The sequence below is a fragment of the Ailuropoda melanoleuca genome, chromosome 4 (genome assembly GCF_002007445.2).
Source record: "Ailuropoda melanoleuca isolate Jingjing chromosome 4, ASM200744v2, whole genome shotgun sequence".
In the NCBI taxonomy this organism is placed as follows: Eukaryota; Metazoa; Chordata; class Mammalia; order Carnivora; family Ursidae; genus Ailuropoda; species Ailuropoda melanoleuca.
The window spans coordinates 59,053,992-59,070,514 of NC_048221.1; the positions used below are offsets into that span (position 1 = coordinate 59,053,992).

The following is a 16,523-nucleotide window of genomic DNA, read 5'->3' on the forward strand; positions in this document are numbered from 1 at the left end:
AAGAGAAATAAGTGATTATGACAAATTATCTCCTAAACAGGTAGAAGATTATCATAAGAAGTGCTCTAACAGAGAAATTTTCCTTTTTTCTTTTTAAAATAAAATTAAACATTAGTATTACCTGATTGGCTCAGACGATCATAGGCCATCATTTCCACCAGATTTTGTCCAACTTCTCCTTTTATTAATTTAATCTTTGGTCTTGGAACCTGATAATTTTAGAATCAAAAGTCTTAATTTAGTGATGCCCATATTTCTAATAGTAAGATGTTCCTTTCTATTACATTGTGCTTTTTTGATGATGAAGAGTTAGCCAATGGTTAAACTGAGTTCAAGTTGCAGTTTTCCAAGTGGAAAAAACTGGGAATCACGGAATTTAGATAATATGTAAAAGGTGCCTACAAAAACTAACTTCTGAGAAATTACTTTCTACTATAAAAGCACCTTCAAATGCCCCACTGTAGACAACACATTTTCAAATAGTATGGATAATGTAGGATACCAATGGGATAAAGTAGGACAGCCAAGAGTGTAAAAGGAGCCCAAGCCATACCATATGAAGAAGAGCTGGAAAAATGATGAATAAATAGAACGGTGAAGAGAAAACACAATAGCTCCCTTCAGATATTTAGAAAATTATCTCATAAAAAGAGTTCTATGTTTTAAATAGCACCAAAAGAAAAACACCACCAATTGGCAGCAGGCTGAAAAATGCTATTTTACTCCACGTAAAGAAGCACCAAGACCCAAACTATCAAAAATGGCAGAGTAGAAGAGCAAACTCTTCAAAGCAGTCTTCCAGTTAAGTCACAGCAATACAGACTGCCACCAACAATGCATCAACATTATCTATTTCACCTCACCAGTACTGCATGAATCTTGTTATTTTTCAGCTATCAAATTAACTACTTCATTTTGACTTCAATTCTAGAGATTTATTCATATTTTTACTATACATCAGGACACACATCCATATGAAATACAACAATCTCTGTGAAATGTCAACTGCACCCAAAACTAGAAAAAGCTTACCTGAAATGCTATGAGATAGCACAATGTAGCCAGCTCAGAGAGAGCTCGCCATTGCACTTCACTATGCTGACCCATCTTCAGAAGTAGAGAGCCAGCATGCATGTAGAAATGTCCTTTTACTTCTAAGAAAGTAGTTGAGAGTTCATCATTTCCACCCACACAAGATTTCACAGACTGAAGAGCACTATCAAAACTGCAATATTAAATTATTAAACCGGTATTAAACCTATTGGATTGTGAACAATCAAGGTTTCATGGGTTAATTAAAAATTAAATCAATAAAGTTTATTCCAAACTTTATCTTCCACATTCAAGCTAATAATCCTTATTCTCTACTTTAGAAATTATGAATCATCTAGTGTTTATTTTTATTCCACATACTTCCTATACTTCAAGCTTAAACTATAGAAGGTCTTATTCCAGTTGTTTCCAGCCCTCCAATCACAAAAAAGATACAAATCAAATGACAAGATTATGGACTATGGTGAATTTTTCGCAACTAACCACAATAAAACTGGAAAACTAAAATATTTTCTAGTTTTTCCTTGATCACCTGGTTTCATTATTTAATTCAAAGTTGGAATTTCTCAAATTAGACATGTCATTTTCAAATTATAAGTAAATGATAAGATATTAAGGTTATCAATAACATAATTGCTCTTACTGTATAGATAATAGGAATACAATTTAGGCCTGTAGTTATTTGTAAATGTACTAATTTGTGCTTCTAAATCCAAATGATACTCAGAATCTTCACTTTGTAAGAAAAGCAACATTTATTAGAAACATGAAGCATGATTTCTAAGTAGGTCTATAGGTGAGTTCCAGGAATTCCTAGAGTTTCTCAAGACCCCTTTAGGGGATCCATGAAGTTTAAATTATTTTTATAGTACTACTAAGAAATTGTCTTTTTCGTCCTCATTTGCTCATGTAACCAAAAATGTATGCATATATAAGTCATACAAAAGAAAACATCCTAAATATTTTTTAAAATAATCTGAAAGTTAAAATGGTTCTAGACACTATCCTTATGCCACCATCTTAGGACACTAAGAAATTCTTCAAGAAAACTACCCCACCCCCAACACCAGATGGGGAACAAGAATTACTTTTCAAACAAATGGACAGTCTAAACCAGGGATTGACAAACTTTCTATAAAGGGCCACATAGTAATCTGGCTGTGCAGGCATACAATCTGTCACAGCTGCTCAACTCCACTATTATAGTGTATTAGCAGCCACAGATAATACGTAACAAGAGGCACAGCTGTGTTCCAATGAAAGTGTATTTACAAAATCAGGCAGTAAGCCATATCTGGTCTACAAGCTGTAGTCAACCCCTGCTCTAAACTAACATTCTTATACAAATCCAAGTGATGTTTTTGTTCAATGGAATTTGTTTTAATAAAGTGGAGATATGGCCCTCGAAATCAAAATTTAGGAAAAGAGAAAATCGTGTATTATATTTTAGTTGTTTCTAAGCTAAAACATCAAGAGTTTTCTGAAATACTAGTGACACTAACTGCTTCTACTACAACATCTGACAGATGGAAGTCTATTTTGATTTTCACTCAAGATTATATCATTTTTGAAATAAAATATGAAATAGCAGTTAGAACATTCATTTTCAGGATTGACTATTAAGCATGCCAAAATTGGATACATAACTATAATAATTTAATCAAGTCTGAACAATAACACAGTTTTCTAAAAATCAGAACCAATTATAATATCCCCACAAAAGAAATAAGATTCCAAGTGGTTTATCGTATTAACCCCTGGGTACATTACAGAAATAGCAATGCGGTAAAGATGTTTACACCAATGAACTAAATCACTTCAAAAAGAAAATCTATAATTGACACTGTAGTACTCTCCTTAAGTCAACATACCTTTCCAATAATTCTCTACTTTCTTGCACATCTCTAATGGAGAGCGTAAGAAGCATAAGGTTAGCATAGGCCAGAAGTAAGTCTTTATTGGTAGTTTGCCAGTTACTTTTATCAGATTCCAAACACTGTAAAGACTCCAGATATTCCTATTTTGTAGAAAAAACAATTATAAAACTTTATCAAGCATTACCAAATTAGTTTTATGCCTATAAACTCCTCTGCCCATCCCTATACTTGTAAAACCATATTAATTTTTACATCAGCCTATGAAAACACCAAAAATATATATATATATTAGTTGTATTTATCTCTCTAATCTACCCATCATAAAATTGAGAACATCCTAGTAAAAAGTTCATTTCATAGTTGCTACACATAAATGAAAGAAATTTAAGTCTTAGCACTGCTTAAACACAAAGGAATGTATATTAACTGTCTACAAAGAAGTGTAGAGACTCAAGAGTTTTTACCTACCTTAAGAGTCTGTACAACACATGAATTCCATTCTAAACTTGAACGCAAAGCTATGTTTTTCTCTGCCTCATGGCAGTGGCCCACAGCATCCTTCAATCTTTTATTTGAGCGATATAGTTCTACTAGACGGATATTCACAAAGACATCATCAGGTCTTGCGTAAAGTTCTGACTGAATCAAGTCAAAAAGTTTATTCCATCCATCTTCACCTTTGCAATCTAAAAGCTGTTCCTATTAAAAAAGCATCATTAATTTAGAGAAATACCAGGGCAAGTTTAAATACATCATGGTTCCTATGAGCATCCTAGGGGCACCTGGGTGGCTCAGTTGGTTAAGCATCTGCCTTTGGCTCAGTCACGATCCCAGAGTCCTGGGATCGAGTCCTGCATCGGGCTCCCTGCTCACCAGGGAGTCTGCTTCTCCCTCCCCCTCTTCCCCTCTCCCCTGCTCATGCTCTCTCTCTCTCAAATAAATAAAAATCTTTAAAAAAAAAAAAAAAAGTATCCCATATACCCCAACTCTCATGGAAGAGAGCAGCTCCCAGCCCAGAAACTAAACCTCAAGAAACTTACGTGGAGAGAAACATCTGAGATTATACAGTACCAACAGTTGCCCATATATACCAGACAGACTGCAAGGACTATTGCCCCACATCCCTGTACACCCCAGTCACCACCACAAGCTTAGGCCTCCCCAGGCAATCCTCATACAAGGGTCCTTATCCCCAAACTGTTCTGCACCTCCCTAAATCTGACTGAATCTCCTAACCCCCCCTGCTCCCATTTTACAGCTTCTACTGTTTTGCTATCTTCTCAGTCTTCACCATCTAGCCTTAACTAAATGGAGTATTACCTTAAGATAACCCCCATTACTTCTCTGCCATGGTGGCCTTTTCTCTGTTAGCCTATACACAAGTAAAGGAAGTGGGGTTAGTAAACTGCTCACCTCCAAATCCTATCTCCACACACACACACCTGTTTACAATCCTGTTTTCCAAAAGACATGCTATCCAGCTCTTCCATTCATTCCTCCTCATGAGCAACTGGAATAAAACACTCCCTTCATTCCTAACAGCCCTCGCTAGTATTAGCAATTGAAAGATGTACAAAGATATAAAATAGCCTGGCTACTCGGTTCATTAATTACCTCATCTCCATAGATTTGCTCTATACGCCAGTCTCAGCCATCCATTTAGCATTGACTTAGGTCTTCAAAATCCTTATTTTGGTCATATCACTTAGATCACTATACCTCTCTTATTTTTTCACCTCACTGTGGGCACACATGACCTTACTGACACATATATTTGTCTCTACCACATGGAAAGAAAGCTTCTGTCAACACACTGGTATCACCAGGTTCTAATTTTCCATAAAACATGTATTTTCCTTTGCTGTCAAGCTAAAATGTCCTTATTCCTAATATCCATAATTACTGCTTCCTTACAGATCCCCTCAATTAATTCCCTCTACCTTTCCTTAAAAAACCCTACCAACTGCTTTCTCTGTGCCTATCTATACACTAACAGTCAGGCAATAGGGGGTAGGGCATTCAGGAATCTGGGGAGATCACAACCAGGCTAACTGACTAACTTCCATAATCTCAAGTCTCCAAACTCGTAATGCCTAGAACAAAATTATACATGACCTCGGATTCAAATTCTATTCCCTGAAAAGGTTACCTCATACTTCTCATCTTTCCTCACATTTCCCACACTCTCCTTCAACCAACATTTTCAACTTATGATCACAATTCACCCTTCACTGAGAAAACTGAAGCCATCATTCCACTTTACCTTACCAACTTGTACTCACTTTTCACTGCGCCCTCCACATAGCAAAGACTAATCTCTCCATTAATGCTGTTTCATTGCCCTCTCCTTCACCAATCTCTCTCTTTCTTTTATATCATTTCCATAAACTTACACTTGACCTTTCTAGATCTTCAAAAAAAAACCCTAGACTTCACTTTAGATAAAAGTTTAAAAATTTGTGGGGCACCTGGGTGGCTCAGTTGGTTGAGCATCAGACTCTTGGTTTCAGATCAGGTCAAGATCTCAAGAGTCCTGAGATCCAGGCCCATGACAGGCTCTGTGCTCAGCAGGGTGTCTGCTGGAGAATCTCTCTCTCTCTCTCTCTTCTCTTCCCCTCCCTCTGCCCCACCACCACTCACACACTCACAGTTTCCCTAAAATAAGTAAATCTTCAAAAAAAAAATTTATAAGTAAAAGATTTAACACCTTCATGGGTGCTTTTCAAAAACTCTACTCTCATATTTAAGAGAAAAAGCCCTCTTACCAATATTTTCATTCATTAAAACAAATACCAAAAAACTATTTTCCTTAAATTTTAGGAGAAACAGAATTACTCTACTAAACAGTTATGAGTCTCACGCATTTCAATTTCAAAAAATGGGGGAAAAAATATAAGGAAGGTTTAGCTTCAGACAACAGTGTATTTTTTTTTAGTTTTTATTTATTTAAGTAATCTCTACATACAACATGGGGCTCAAACTCACAACCCCAAGATCAAGAGTTGCGGGCTCCTGCAAATGAGCCAGCCAGGCACCCCTAGACACCAGTGTCTTTAAAGTTACTAAGGAGAGGCACCTGGGTGGCTCAATCGGTTAAGTGTCAGCCTTCAGTTCAGGTCATGATCCTGAAGTCCCAGGATCGAGCCCCGCATCCCAGCCCTGCATCCCAACCTCAAATCCCAGCCTCCCAGCCCCACATCCAGCTTCCTGCTCAGCAGGGAGTCTTCTCCCTCTACCACTCCCTCTGCTCATGCTCGGGCACATACACTCTTTCTCAGATAAATAAATAAAATCTTTAAAAATAAAAATAAAATAAAGAAAATCAACATCCTTCAGAAGCAGCTATTTTACAATACAAGAAAAATAAACTCCTATCAATATATGTGTTCCTTAATGTCACTGTCATCAAATAAATTGGATTGTCAAGGCCAATAAGGAAATTATGTTTGAGGCTAACACAAAGGTAAAGAAATCTACACATTAGACCTGCCATTTTAGATTAATATTTAAAACCAAGCTGCTTATTATAGAAGAAAACTTGTTGTTACTGGTATTTATCTCCAGGGTTTTTAAAAATATTTCATATTTAAAAATCTGTGCACCCTTGTTCATATGAGATTTATAATAGCCAAAAACTGGAAACAACCAAAATGTCCATCAAAAGCAAATGGTTAAACTGTGGAATACATCCATACACAAAATATTACTCAGCAATAAAAGGAACAAATTACTGATACACCCAACTTGGATTGAACTCAAAGGCATTAGGCCTCAAAAGGCCACATACTGCATGATTCCATTTATATAACATTTTGAAATTACAAAATTATAAATATGGAGAACAAATCAGTAGTTGCCAGAGGTTAAGAATGACGGGAAGAAGGGGGTGAGTAGGACTATAAAAGAGGTAGCATGAGGGAGATGTTTGTGATGATGCAACAGTTTTGTACTTTAATTGCAGTGGTGGTTACAACAATCTATATATGTGATAAAATGAAAAATTATACACACACATTATACCAATGTCGAATTCCTGATTTTGATACTGTACTACAGTTTCATAACATGTAGCCACTGGGGAAAAGTGGGTGACATATACACAGAACCTCTCTGTACAATCTTTGCAACTTCTTGTGAAAAATACGATTATTTCAAAATAAATTCTACTGGGGTGCCTGGGTGGCTCAGCTCAGGTCGTGATCTCAGGGTCCTGGGATAGAACCCTAAGTCAGGCTCCACACTTAGCAGGGAGTCTGCTTGTCCCTCTCCCTCTCCCTCTGCCCCTCCCCCCATTTGTGCTCACTCAATCTCAAATAAATAAAAACTAAAATAAAATAAATTGTTATGTATATGTTTGTGAACGTCTACATATACAAAATATGTATAATGGAGGTGAGGGAGCCATTAAAAACAATATACAGTTGACCCTTGAACAATCTAGGTTTGAAATGCACAGTTCTACTTATATGTGAATTTTTTTCAACAAATACAGTACAGTACTGTAAATATATTTTCTCATAATTTTAAGATTTTTTTTCTCTAACTTAAGTGCAGGAATACAGTATAGTTAATTGACTGTTTACTGTTATCAGTAAAGCTTCCAGTCAACAGTAGACTATTAACAAAGTTTTTGGGGAGTCAAAACTTCTATGCAGTGGCTCCTGGCGCTCAGTCCATAGGACATGTGACTCTTAATCTTAGGATTTTGAGTTTGAGCCCCACATTGAGTGCAGAAATTACTTTAAAAAATGAAATCTTTAAAAATATATATATATGCATATTTTCAACTGCACACGGGATAATGGCCCTGCCCCCTATCGTTCAAGGGTCAACTACACATTAAAATTCTGTTTGCCTAGCAAATATGGACAGACTTTTTCCGAAAGAGTTACTCAAGTAAACCATATTTTATTCAGTAAAAAATATCCATTAGAATTGGTCATTGGTCAATACGTTATTAGTAAAAACTTCCTGTTATTTTTAGTAATTATCTATAAGATACTCGAGAAACTGTTATCTTTTGCTTGAAAATTTCATTGTCCCCTAACACAATCCTTTCCATTTTTTTCCCTTAAAGATTTTAAGTAATCTCTACACCCAACATGGGACTCAAACTCACAACCTCGAGATCAAGAGTCACATGCTCTACTGACTGAGCCAGCAAAGCACCTCAACTCTTTCCATTTTTAGATAACAGGTCTTAAAAACCTGTATAATAACCCTAACCTGTCATCCTTTTCACCCAATGAAGCAAAAATTTTCTATCAGACAGAGCTCGATTTAAATCCTAACTCTACCATTGAGCTACAAAACTGTAAAATCCTTCTATTAATCATTTCATTAGGGTAAATAAGATACCATTTGTAAAACATAATAGTGCCTAATGAAACAACATACGATCAGAAACGTTTTGAAAAAAAAAACTTGTTCTGCCATTTTTTATAGATATAATTGACATATAACATTATTTAAGGTGTACAACATAAAGATTTAAGACATGTATCTAATGACATGATTTCCGCAATAAGTTTAATATCCATCACTTCACATGGTTATAAATTATTCTTTTCTTGGGGTGCCTGGGTGGCTCAGTCGGTTAAGTGTCTGCCTTCAGCTCAGGTCGTGATCCTAGGGTCCTGGGATCAAGCCCCACATCCAGCTCCCTGCTCAGCAGGGAGTCTGCTTGTTCCTCTGCCTCTACCCCTCTCCCCAATTCGTAAGCGAACGCACCCAAGTGCGCACCGTCTCTGTCTCAAACAAAATCTTTTAACAAATTTGTTTTCTTGTGACGAGACCTGCTCTCTTCACAACTTTCAAATATATAGTACAGTATGGTTAACGACAGTCACTATACTATACATCATGTCCCTAGAATTTATTTTATACACAGAAGTTTGTACCACCTTCACCATTTCCCACCAACCCCCACACATACTGGTTTAAGGGTTGCTACTGAAAAGTCATTTAAATTCCAATTAAAAATGGTTTTGTCTTAAATTTTCCCCAACTGTCTTTCTTTACTATGTTTTGTTCTGTTTTTACCTTTAGTTTATAAATTGCAGGACTTCCTGGGAAAAGTTTAGCTGCTCTTTCAACCCAATATTTTGCTCTTCCATCAGTAACATCATTTTTACAAAGCAATTCTGCAATCTTCAACACAAGATCTTTTTGTGTTGGGTTTAATTCCACTGAACGCTGATGCCAGAAAAGAAAAAATAAATTAGGATTCTTAAAGCTCTCACATATAAAAGTTAAAAATTTACCATCTAAATGACAACATGGTATTTCAAAGTTGTTTAAATAAAGTGTCTTAGAATTTTTTTGCAGATGAATTAAATAAAAATTATGTTTTTATTAGGTAAGTGCCCCACAAAAAGAAAGAAAACCACACTTATAAGAACAGCATTTCAAAACATGTTAAAATTTATAGGTGTTAATCTTCTTTTACAAGTGCTAACTTAATGATTAATTACAGTGTACTTTGGGCCAAATGATTTGAGATCTATTCTAATCTGTGTTGCTTAATAGTACTATAATACCAATACTTATTTTCATGACATCCATAAAATATATTTGAATTATTTATTATATAAATTACTCTGGGCATGATGTGTGCGGCTGTTCAAAGGCTACATTTTAATCTTAACAGTTTACCTTGTAACTTTCAACAGCTTTGTCTATATTTTCCTCCACTTCATGAAGAACACCAAGAAATCTGTGAGCTTTGGGGTCTCTTTCTTGCACATTAATATATGCAGATATGTATCTGTTTAAAAATAATAATACAAAAATCTTATCACATTCAGAACTGCATTTAATTCCAACCTGAAGAGTACATCTTAAACCAAAGCAACCACCAAACTAATCCACATTGTTATAATAGAATATGCGGAAAACTAGAAAGCATCCATAAAAAGAATACTTAAACACATACATACAAAACTGACAATATACTTATTTTACCATTAAATACTACATTCACCAAATGTTTCTTCTAATGCTACCCATACATAAGAAATGAACGCATAACTGCTTTTTCCTCCTGATTATATTTTGATAAAGCACTAAAGAGTTTTACATAGAAATAAGAAAAAGATTATAGTAAATATTTGCTTTTTTATTGTATTATTCACATTTTAAACAAAAAAAATCGTATCTAATAATAGTACCGTTCCCAGCTAAAACAGAGCAGAGGAAAAATTACTAAATAAACTAACAAATGCAGGTAATTTCCATTTCTTAAATCAAGTTAACAGCTAAAAAATAAGCATCTTCTAGGCTCAATAAATATTATTTATATATTTAAATCAAAGACCAAAACTGGAGGAAAAAGGGGCATATTAAAAAGGAATACGGTTGACAGCACCATTGCTGCTAGTTAAATAAAGGTGTTGCCATTTTCCTTACCTGTCAGCATTTCCATCTTCCCATAAATGCCTTTAACCTGCCTGACTGCCTGTCTCCCTCCTAATTTCCTGCTTTAAGCCACTCTAAATGAGGAAATCCGATCTCCAACCTTCTTGGCCTTAGAGGTGAGACAAAGCCTCAGAGTGTTACCTACTGAGTCAATTAAAGATCTTTTACACAAGCTATTCTCCTACCCAGAAATCAAAGTTTAATTTTGTATCCACCGGTATTTTTCCAACTGATTAAAGTACCAGATATCTAACCAGGAAGAAATTAAAAATAAGCATGGTTCTCTTTTATTCCTTAGAAGCGTTTAAAACCAAATGATTTCTTGCCCTAGGTATAAACAAGCAGCAGACATGTAGAAAATACTCATTCTAGGCTCGATCTCCATGGAATTGAGGCTAGTCCTTTATAAAAGTCTGAAGCGATAGAATACCTTATTTCCAGGACATACTTAGGAAGAACTGCTAAAAAAAAAACATATTTTCATTCATTTCAAGTAAGAATATGAGGGGGGGGGAACGGCTTTAGAAAACTAAAGGATGTTTACAGTTTGGTACTTACTTTTTAGCAAGATCATATTCTTTAACTTCATAGTACAGCTTTGCAAAATAGAATCCTTTCATTGACTTCTAAAAAAAAAATTAAGAGTTCTTTTAACTTTTCATATTTTCAGTTCTGTTAAGTTTTCACAGAACTAAAAATCTGCCCTTTAGTATTAATGTACTTGATTTTGTTCACCTACAAGGTAGGGAAAAAAACTGCCTGCAGAAATGCATGTATGTTGTAAAAGTCATGATTCCATGTTTTTTATTTCTCATCATAAAACTAAAAATAAATTTAAGAACAGCAAGACAAGATGTCAAAAATTAAGAATTTATATCAGCAAGAAAGCTGAAAGAACACGTGGTGCCACTATCTCACTTTGCAGATAACTAGAGACAGAAACCTGCTTTCTTAGGGGAGGTGTGCTTAAAAAAAAAAAAAAATTCTCTTCTCTTGCCATATTCAAATCCTTCTGGGGAAAAATAAGCAAGTACTTCCAACCCATTAAGGCACGGGGGACTCCCTGGTCCAGGTGCTGTTGTTCTCTCTACAGATCAGTATTTTACACTTAAGGAATTAAAAAGCCAGAAATAAAAGTTGAATTCTTCCAGTAATAAACCAAGTCCACACCCTGGCTCTTTTACTGCCCTAAGTTCCAAAGTTTAAGATCCTGGGACATACCAGACAATGTTATACACACATGGTAAGAGTACACAGCCATCAAACATATAATTTTTTAAAACTATACAAGGACACAGAAGAAAACCAGTACATTAAGTGAAAAAAGAAGTCTACAAAGCAGTGTGTTTTCATTTATTCATTTTCTTTCTAAAAAAAAAAAATGTAGGGGCGCCTGGGGGCGCAGTCATTAAGGGTCTGCCTTCAGCTCAGCGTGATTCCGGTGTTCTGGGATAGAGCCCCACATCAGGCTCCTCTGCTAGGAGCCTGCTTCTTCCTCTCCCACTCCCCCTGCTTGTGTTCCCTCTCTCACTGGCTGTCTCTTTCTGTCAAATAAATAAAGAAAATCTTTTAAAAAAAATTTAAAAATAAATTAAAAAAAAATTTAAAAATGCAGATTTAGGATTTGTTCAACGTGCCTACTACTTTTCACCAGGCACTCTTCCAGGCACTGGGAAACAAGTAGTACACACACACAAAAAAAAATCTGTCTTCAAGAAGCCTGCATTTTGGGGTGCCTGGGTAGCGCAGCTTAGGTTAAGCGTCTGCCTTCGGCTCAGGGCGTGATCCTGGCATTCCGGGATCGAGTCCCACATCGGCTCCTCTGCTGGGAGCCTGCTTCTTCCTCCTTCCTCTCCCACTCCCCTGCTGTGTTCCCTCTCTCGCTGGCTGTCTCTCTGTCACATAAATAAAATCTTTAAAAAAAAAAAAAAGCCTGCATTTTGAGAGGTGACAAGCAAACTGTTACCTATATAGGAGCAGAAAAGAGTGCTATTTTTTAGCATTTCATCAATTATTTACAGTACACCACATTTTAACAAAACTAAAGTCAGTATTCATCACACAAATCACAGTAATCCTAACACTGTTGCCTGTTTAGTTGGCAGTGTTTCTTCTTTCTTAGCTGGTAATGTTGGTGGGGCACAAACAATGGCATCATATGTTCTATAAAATAAGAGAGTTACCAGGAAAGGTCTTACTAAGTATTTGATCAGATATCTAATAAAGTGAAGAAATTATTATCTGGTGTAGAATGGACAGCAGATGGACTACAATAATTTAATCCCCATTGTTTACTATGTTTCAATTTTTCCTTTTTAACCAAACCTACAGGGAATACTCTTAATCACACTCATCTTCTTAAAATACTCTTCTCATGACTTCAAAGATACCATGCTCTCTAGTTTAACTTCCACCTTGGTGGCCACTACTTCTCAGGCTCTTCCTCACACTGACTTCCCCAGGAATCTCTTTCAGGAGATCTCCTCTGTGACAAATATTGAATCTCACCTATGACTACTGATAGTATACTGACTCTCAAATATGTATCTTTGGCTCTCATTTTTCCTAAGCTCTAAACTTATGTGCAAAATATCATCACCAAAATCCGTCCGTTCTACCTTCCACACTACCTCAATCCACCCATTTTTCTACATCTCTGTTGCTACTACCAAAGTCCAAGCCTGCTATGATCTCCCTCTAGGACTTCTGAAAAGGCTAATTCCTTCCTGTTTCCCTCTATATATTTTTCCTCCCATCTAATTCATTCACCAAAGGGGTATCATTTCAAAAGTAAGACAAACCACGTTATGCCTTTGCTTAAAATTTAAAATCCTTATGGCTTCCATTATGCTTTGAAAATACCCAAATTTCTCACCAAAGTCTAGCACCAAAGACTCTCACTGACATGGCACCTACTTAGCTCTCCAACTTTACTTCATCTGGCTCTTGCATACTATAGTTTAGCCAGTGACTAAAACCAGAATGCATCTTTCCAACTGGGCAGCCCTGAGTAATCTGTTTTAAACAAAGGCCAACAGCTGGTATTGATACAGTATGATTTCTATCCAGCGCTTTCAATGTCAGAGTGAGAAACTCAATGAATTTATGTAAATGAAAGAGAAACTATGGTTCCCTTAAACAAAAGCCTCATCATCTAGAGGCACACGTGAATGAACGACCAAGATTCTCACTATCCTAGTGAAACCACAACTAAGGGGCAATGAGTTTGAGAGAATCACCTGACCAAAACAACCCCTACTGAGCAAGACTCTAGTCTGGCACAGTGAAACAGTTAAGTAGAATAAGTGGAAGGCTTCCCATGCCCCTCACCTCCCCTCTACACCTTGAGGAGGCAGGGTAGGGTCCAGTATATCTGTTAAAAACAAAGCACAGGTATTCTAAGTCAAGTGAGTAAAGAAAAAAAACTCCAATGAAACAAAAGAGGGAAAAATCTACATTTTCAGTAGGAATACAGACCCAGAAAAGTGGGGTCTCCCAATCCTTCTGATCTTTTTGAAGCAGAATTCACCTATTACTTGATTTGTTCACTCACCAATAGAGCTAGGTTTACTTAGATCTTCACCCCCCATGAGCTGGGTTTAGACCTTCATGAAACAAGCTGGTTTTACTCTGATAATGAGTTGTCTCCATAATAATCCTGCTCAGTACAAGAGAAACCACAGTTCAACATCAATAGCCTACATGAGTTTGCCTAATGAGCGATTAAGTCAAAGCTAACATCACTGATGTTCTGACTAAACACTTAACAGAATCCCATCTAGGCAGAACAATGCAGCAGCACAGTGGTGTTCAGACAGTTCTGAATAGCATTCTCCCACTATCTTCGAGTGAAGTATGCCTTCTTCATTATTTCTCACAAAATCCTGTTTATTTCCTTCACCGAATTTATACAGGTCATAAGTATTTTTGTTTGTATAGGTGTCTATCCCTCAAAACTGTAAGGTTCCACTAGGGTAAGGCCCCTGGAACTTGTCCACGACCATGGAACCAGGAACACTAACTGGCTGATGTTATGTATTCACTATTTATTGAAATACACATAAATTTGTGTACCATTATTTCCTAATAAATTCCTAGAAACTAAATAACTAGTTCAAAGAATATAAATATCTAAACCGTTTGCTACATTGCCAATTCTCCATAAAGTTTATAGCAATTTACTTCCCCACTCGGTATTTGAATGCCTAAGTCAGAGAACATATTCTTCAAAATTAATTTTTCCCATTTCTTCAATCATTGCTGATTTAGTAAGCAGAAGAGGTACCAGTAAGTCAACCTGGCATTTCTCTGATTTTAAGACCAGTTTTTAATATTCACAATGAAATATTTATAAATTCTCTACTAATATACTATAGCCATTCCCAATTTTGAAATGGCAGAGAAAAGATTCTCTTGCTAATTTTTAAAGGTTCTTAACCATACTGACATTTGAGGGTTTGTTTTTTTTTAAGATTTTTATCCATTTATGGGGGTGGGAGGGGGGAGAGCAGGAGCACGCACAGAGGAGGAGCACAGGGAGAGAATCTAAAGCAGACTCCCCTCTCAGCACAGAGCCCAATGCAGGGCTCGATCCCATGATCCATGAGATCGTAAACTGAGGTGAAACCAAGAGTCAGACGCCCAACCAATGGCACCACTCAGGCGCCCCCGAGGGCTTTCTACAGTTTTCCCAAATTGTCATTTATCTGTGTTTGATGTGTTTGTGAAATAAATTTTCAATTTTTATGCAGTAAAAACTATCTTTACTGGGTTTTTTTTTTTTCAGATTGTATGGTAAAAAAAGGTCTTTCTCATTTGAGATGAATACTCATCTATATTTCGGTTTCTCTAAAATTACTTTTAAGTCTGAAACTTACTTTGGTAAATAATGTAGGCGAGAGCCCTATTTTTAAAAATAAATCATTAAACAAAAAAAAATCATTAAACAAATGTCAATCGTTCAAGCAACATCTACTGAATAGTCCAATTTTCTCCACTGCTTTGGAATGTCATTTTGCAATGCCACATGAATCTATGTTATGGCACCTTAACTTGAAACCCCTTCTCTTACTACACTTCTTACCCCTCACCAAAAAAGGTGTTAAATAAGCAGATATGTTTTAAGTCATAAAGGAATATATGAAGACTAAAAATTTAAATTAGAATTATAGAAAAGCATAAAGTTGACAAGACACACAAACACACACATAAATCTTCTGTTTGTATATCACACTATTTCCTCTCTTAAGAAACCAACACTGCTAAATAATTTTCACAAAGCCTGACTGACAAAGTGAGGGAAGAAAAAGAAATAGGGCCATGATGGGACATGGATGTGGATAGTTATTTACGACAAACAAGAGCGTGAATGTGTTTACAGGCTAAGAAAAAAAAAAACCAGTTGAGAATCTAAAAGAAAAGGGGGAAATAAGGGCTCAGGAAACTGAATGGGATAAGAACAAGAAAAGGTATCAGGGAGGTACCTTGAAAAGGAAATATACAGATGACAGAAGAATGAATAGGGCTTGGTGGTTCACTGCCAACAGTCTCAGTTTACCAATGAAGAAGTGAGATAGTTTGTTGAGTAAATACGTGAAAAATTTGAGGTGGACAGTGAAGTTCTACAACAGTGACTGAAAGCAGTAAATGATCAAGGACAGGTGCATGGCCCACAAAGAAATGCTCACATATATGGTCACGTAATCTCCAACAAGGGTGCTAACACACTCAATGGAGAAAAGACAGCTTTCAACAAATGGTGTTGGGAAAACTGGACATCCACAGGCAATAGAGTAAAGCTGGACCCTCGCTTTATACCATCTGCAAAAATTAACCCCAAATGAATCAAAGACCTAAAAAACTAAGATCCAAAACTATAAAACTCCTAGAAGAAAACACAGGGGGAAAGCTGTATGACATCTGATTGAACAATGGATTTCTTGGGATTGACACCAAATACATGGGAAACAAAAGTAAGAAAAGACAAAAAGGAATACATCAAACTTAAAAATTTTTGTGTATCAAAGGACACAATCAACAGGGTAAAAAGTCAACCTACAGAACAGGACAAAATACGTGCAAACCATACAGCTGATAAAGGATTAATATCTAGGATATATTAAAAAAAAAACCCTCCTATAACTCAATAACAAAAAATCAAACAACCCAACTAGAAAA

At 36.2% G+C, this 16,523-nt stretch overlaps 1 protein-coding gene across 1 annotated transcript in view; it reads right to left on the minus strand.

Annotated features, from left to right (window-relative positions):
• The window catches only part of LOC100484820 (E3 SUMO-protein ligase RanBP2), a 78,185-nt gene that overhangs the window by 38,548 nt on the left and 23,114 nt on the right, over positions 1-16,523 (minus strand). The window contains 7 exon segments of the mRNA XM_034658906.1: positions 122-209; positions 1,033-1,225; positions 2,925-3,070; positions 3,399-3,629; positions 8,973-9,125; positions 9,585-9,696; positions 10,905-10,972. Of these exon segments, the coding sequence (XP_034514797.1) occupies positions 122-209; positions 1,033-1,225; positions 2,925-3,070; positions 3,399-3,629; positions 8,973-9,125; positions 9,585-9,696; positions 10,905-10,972 (991 nt within the window).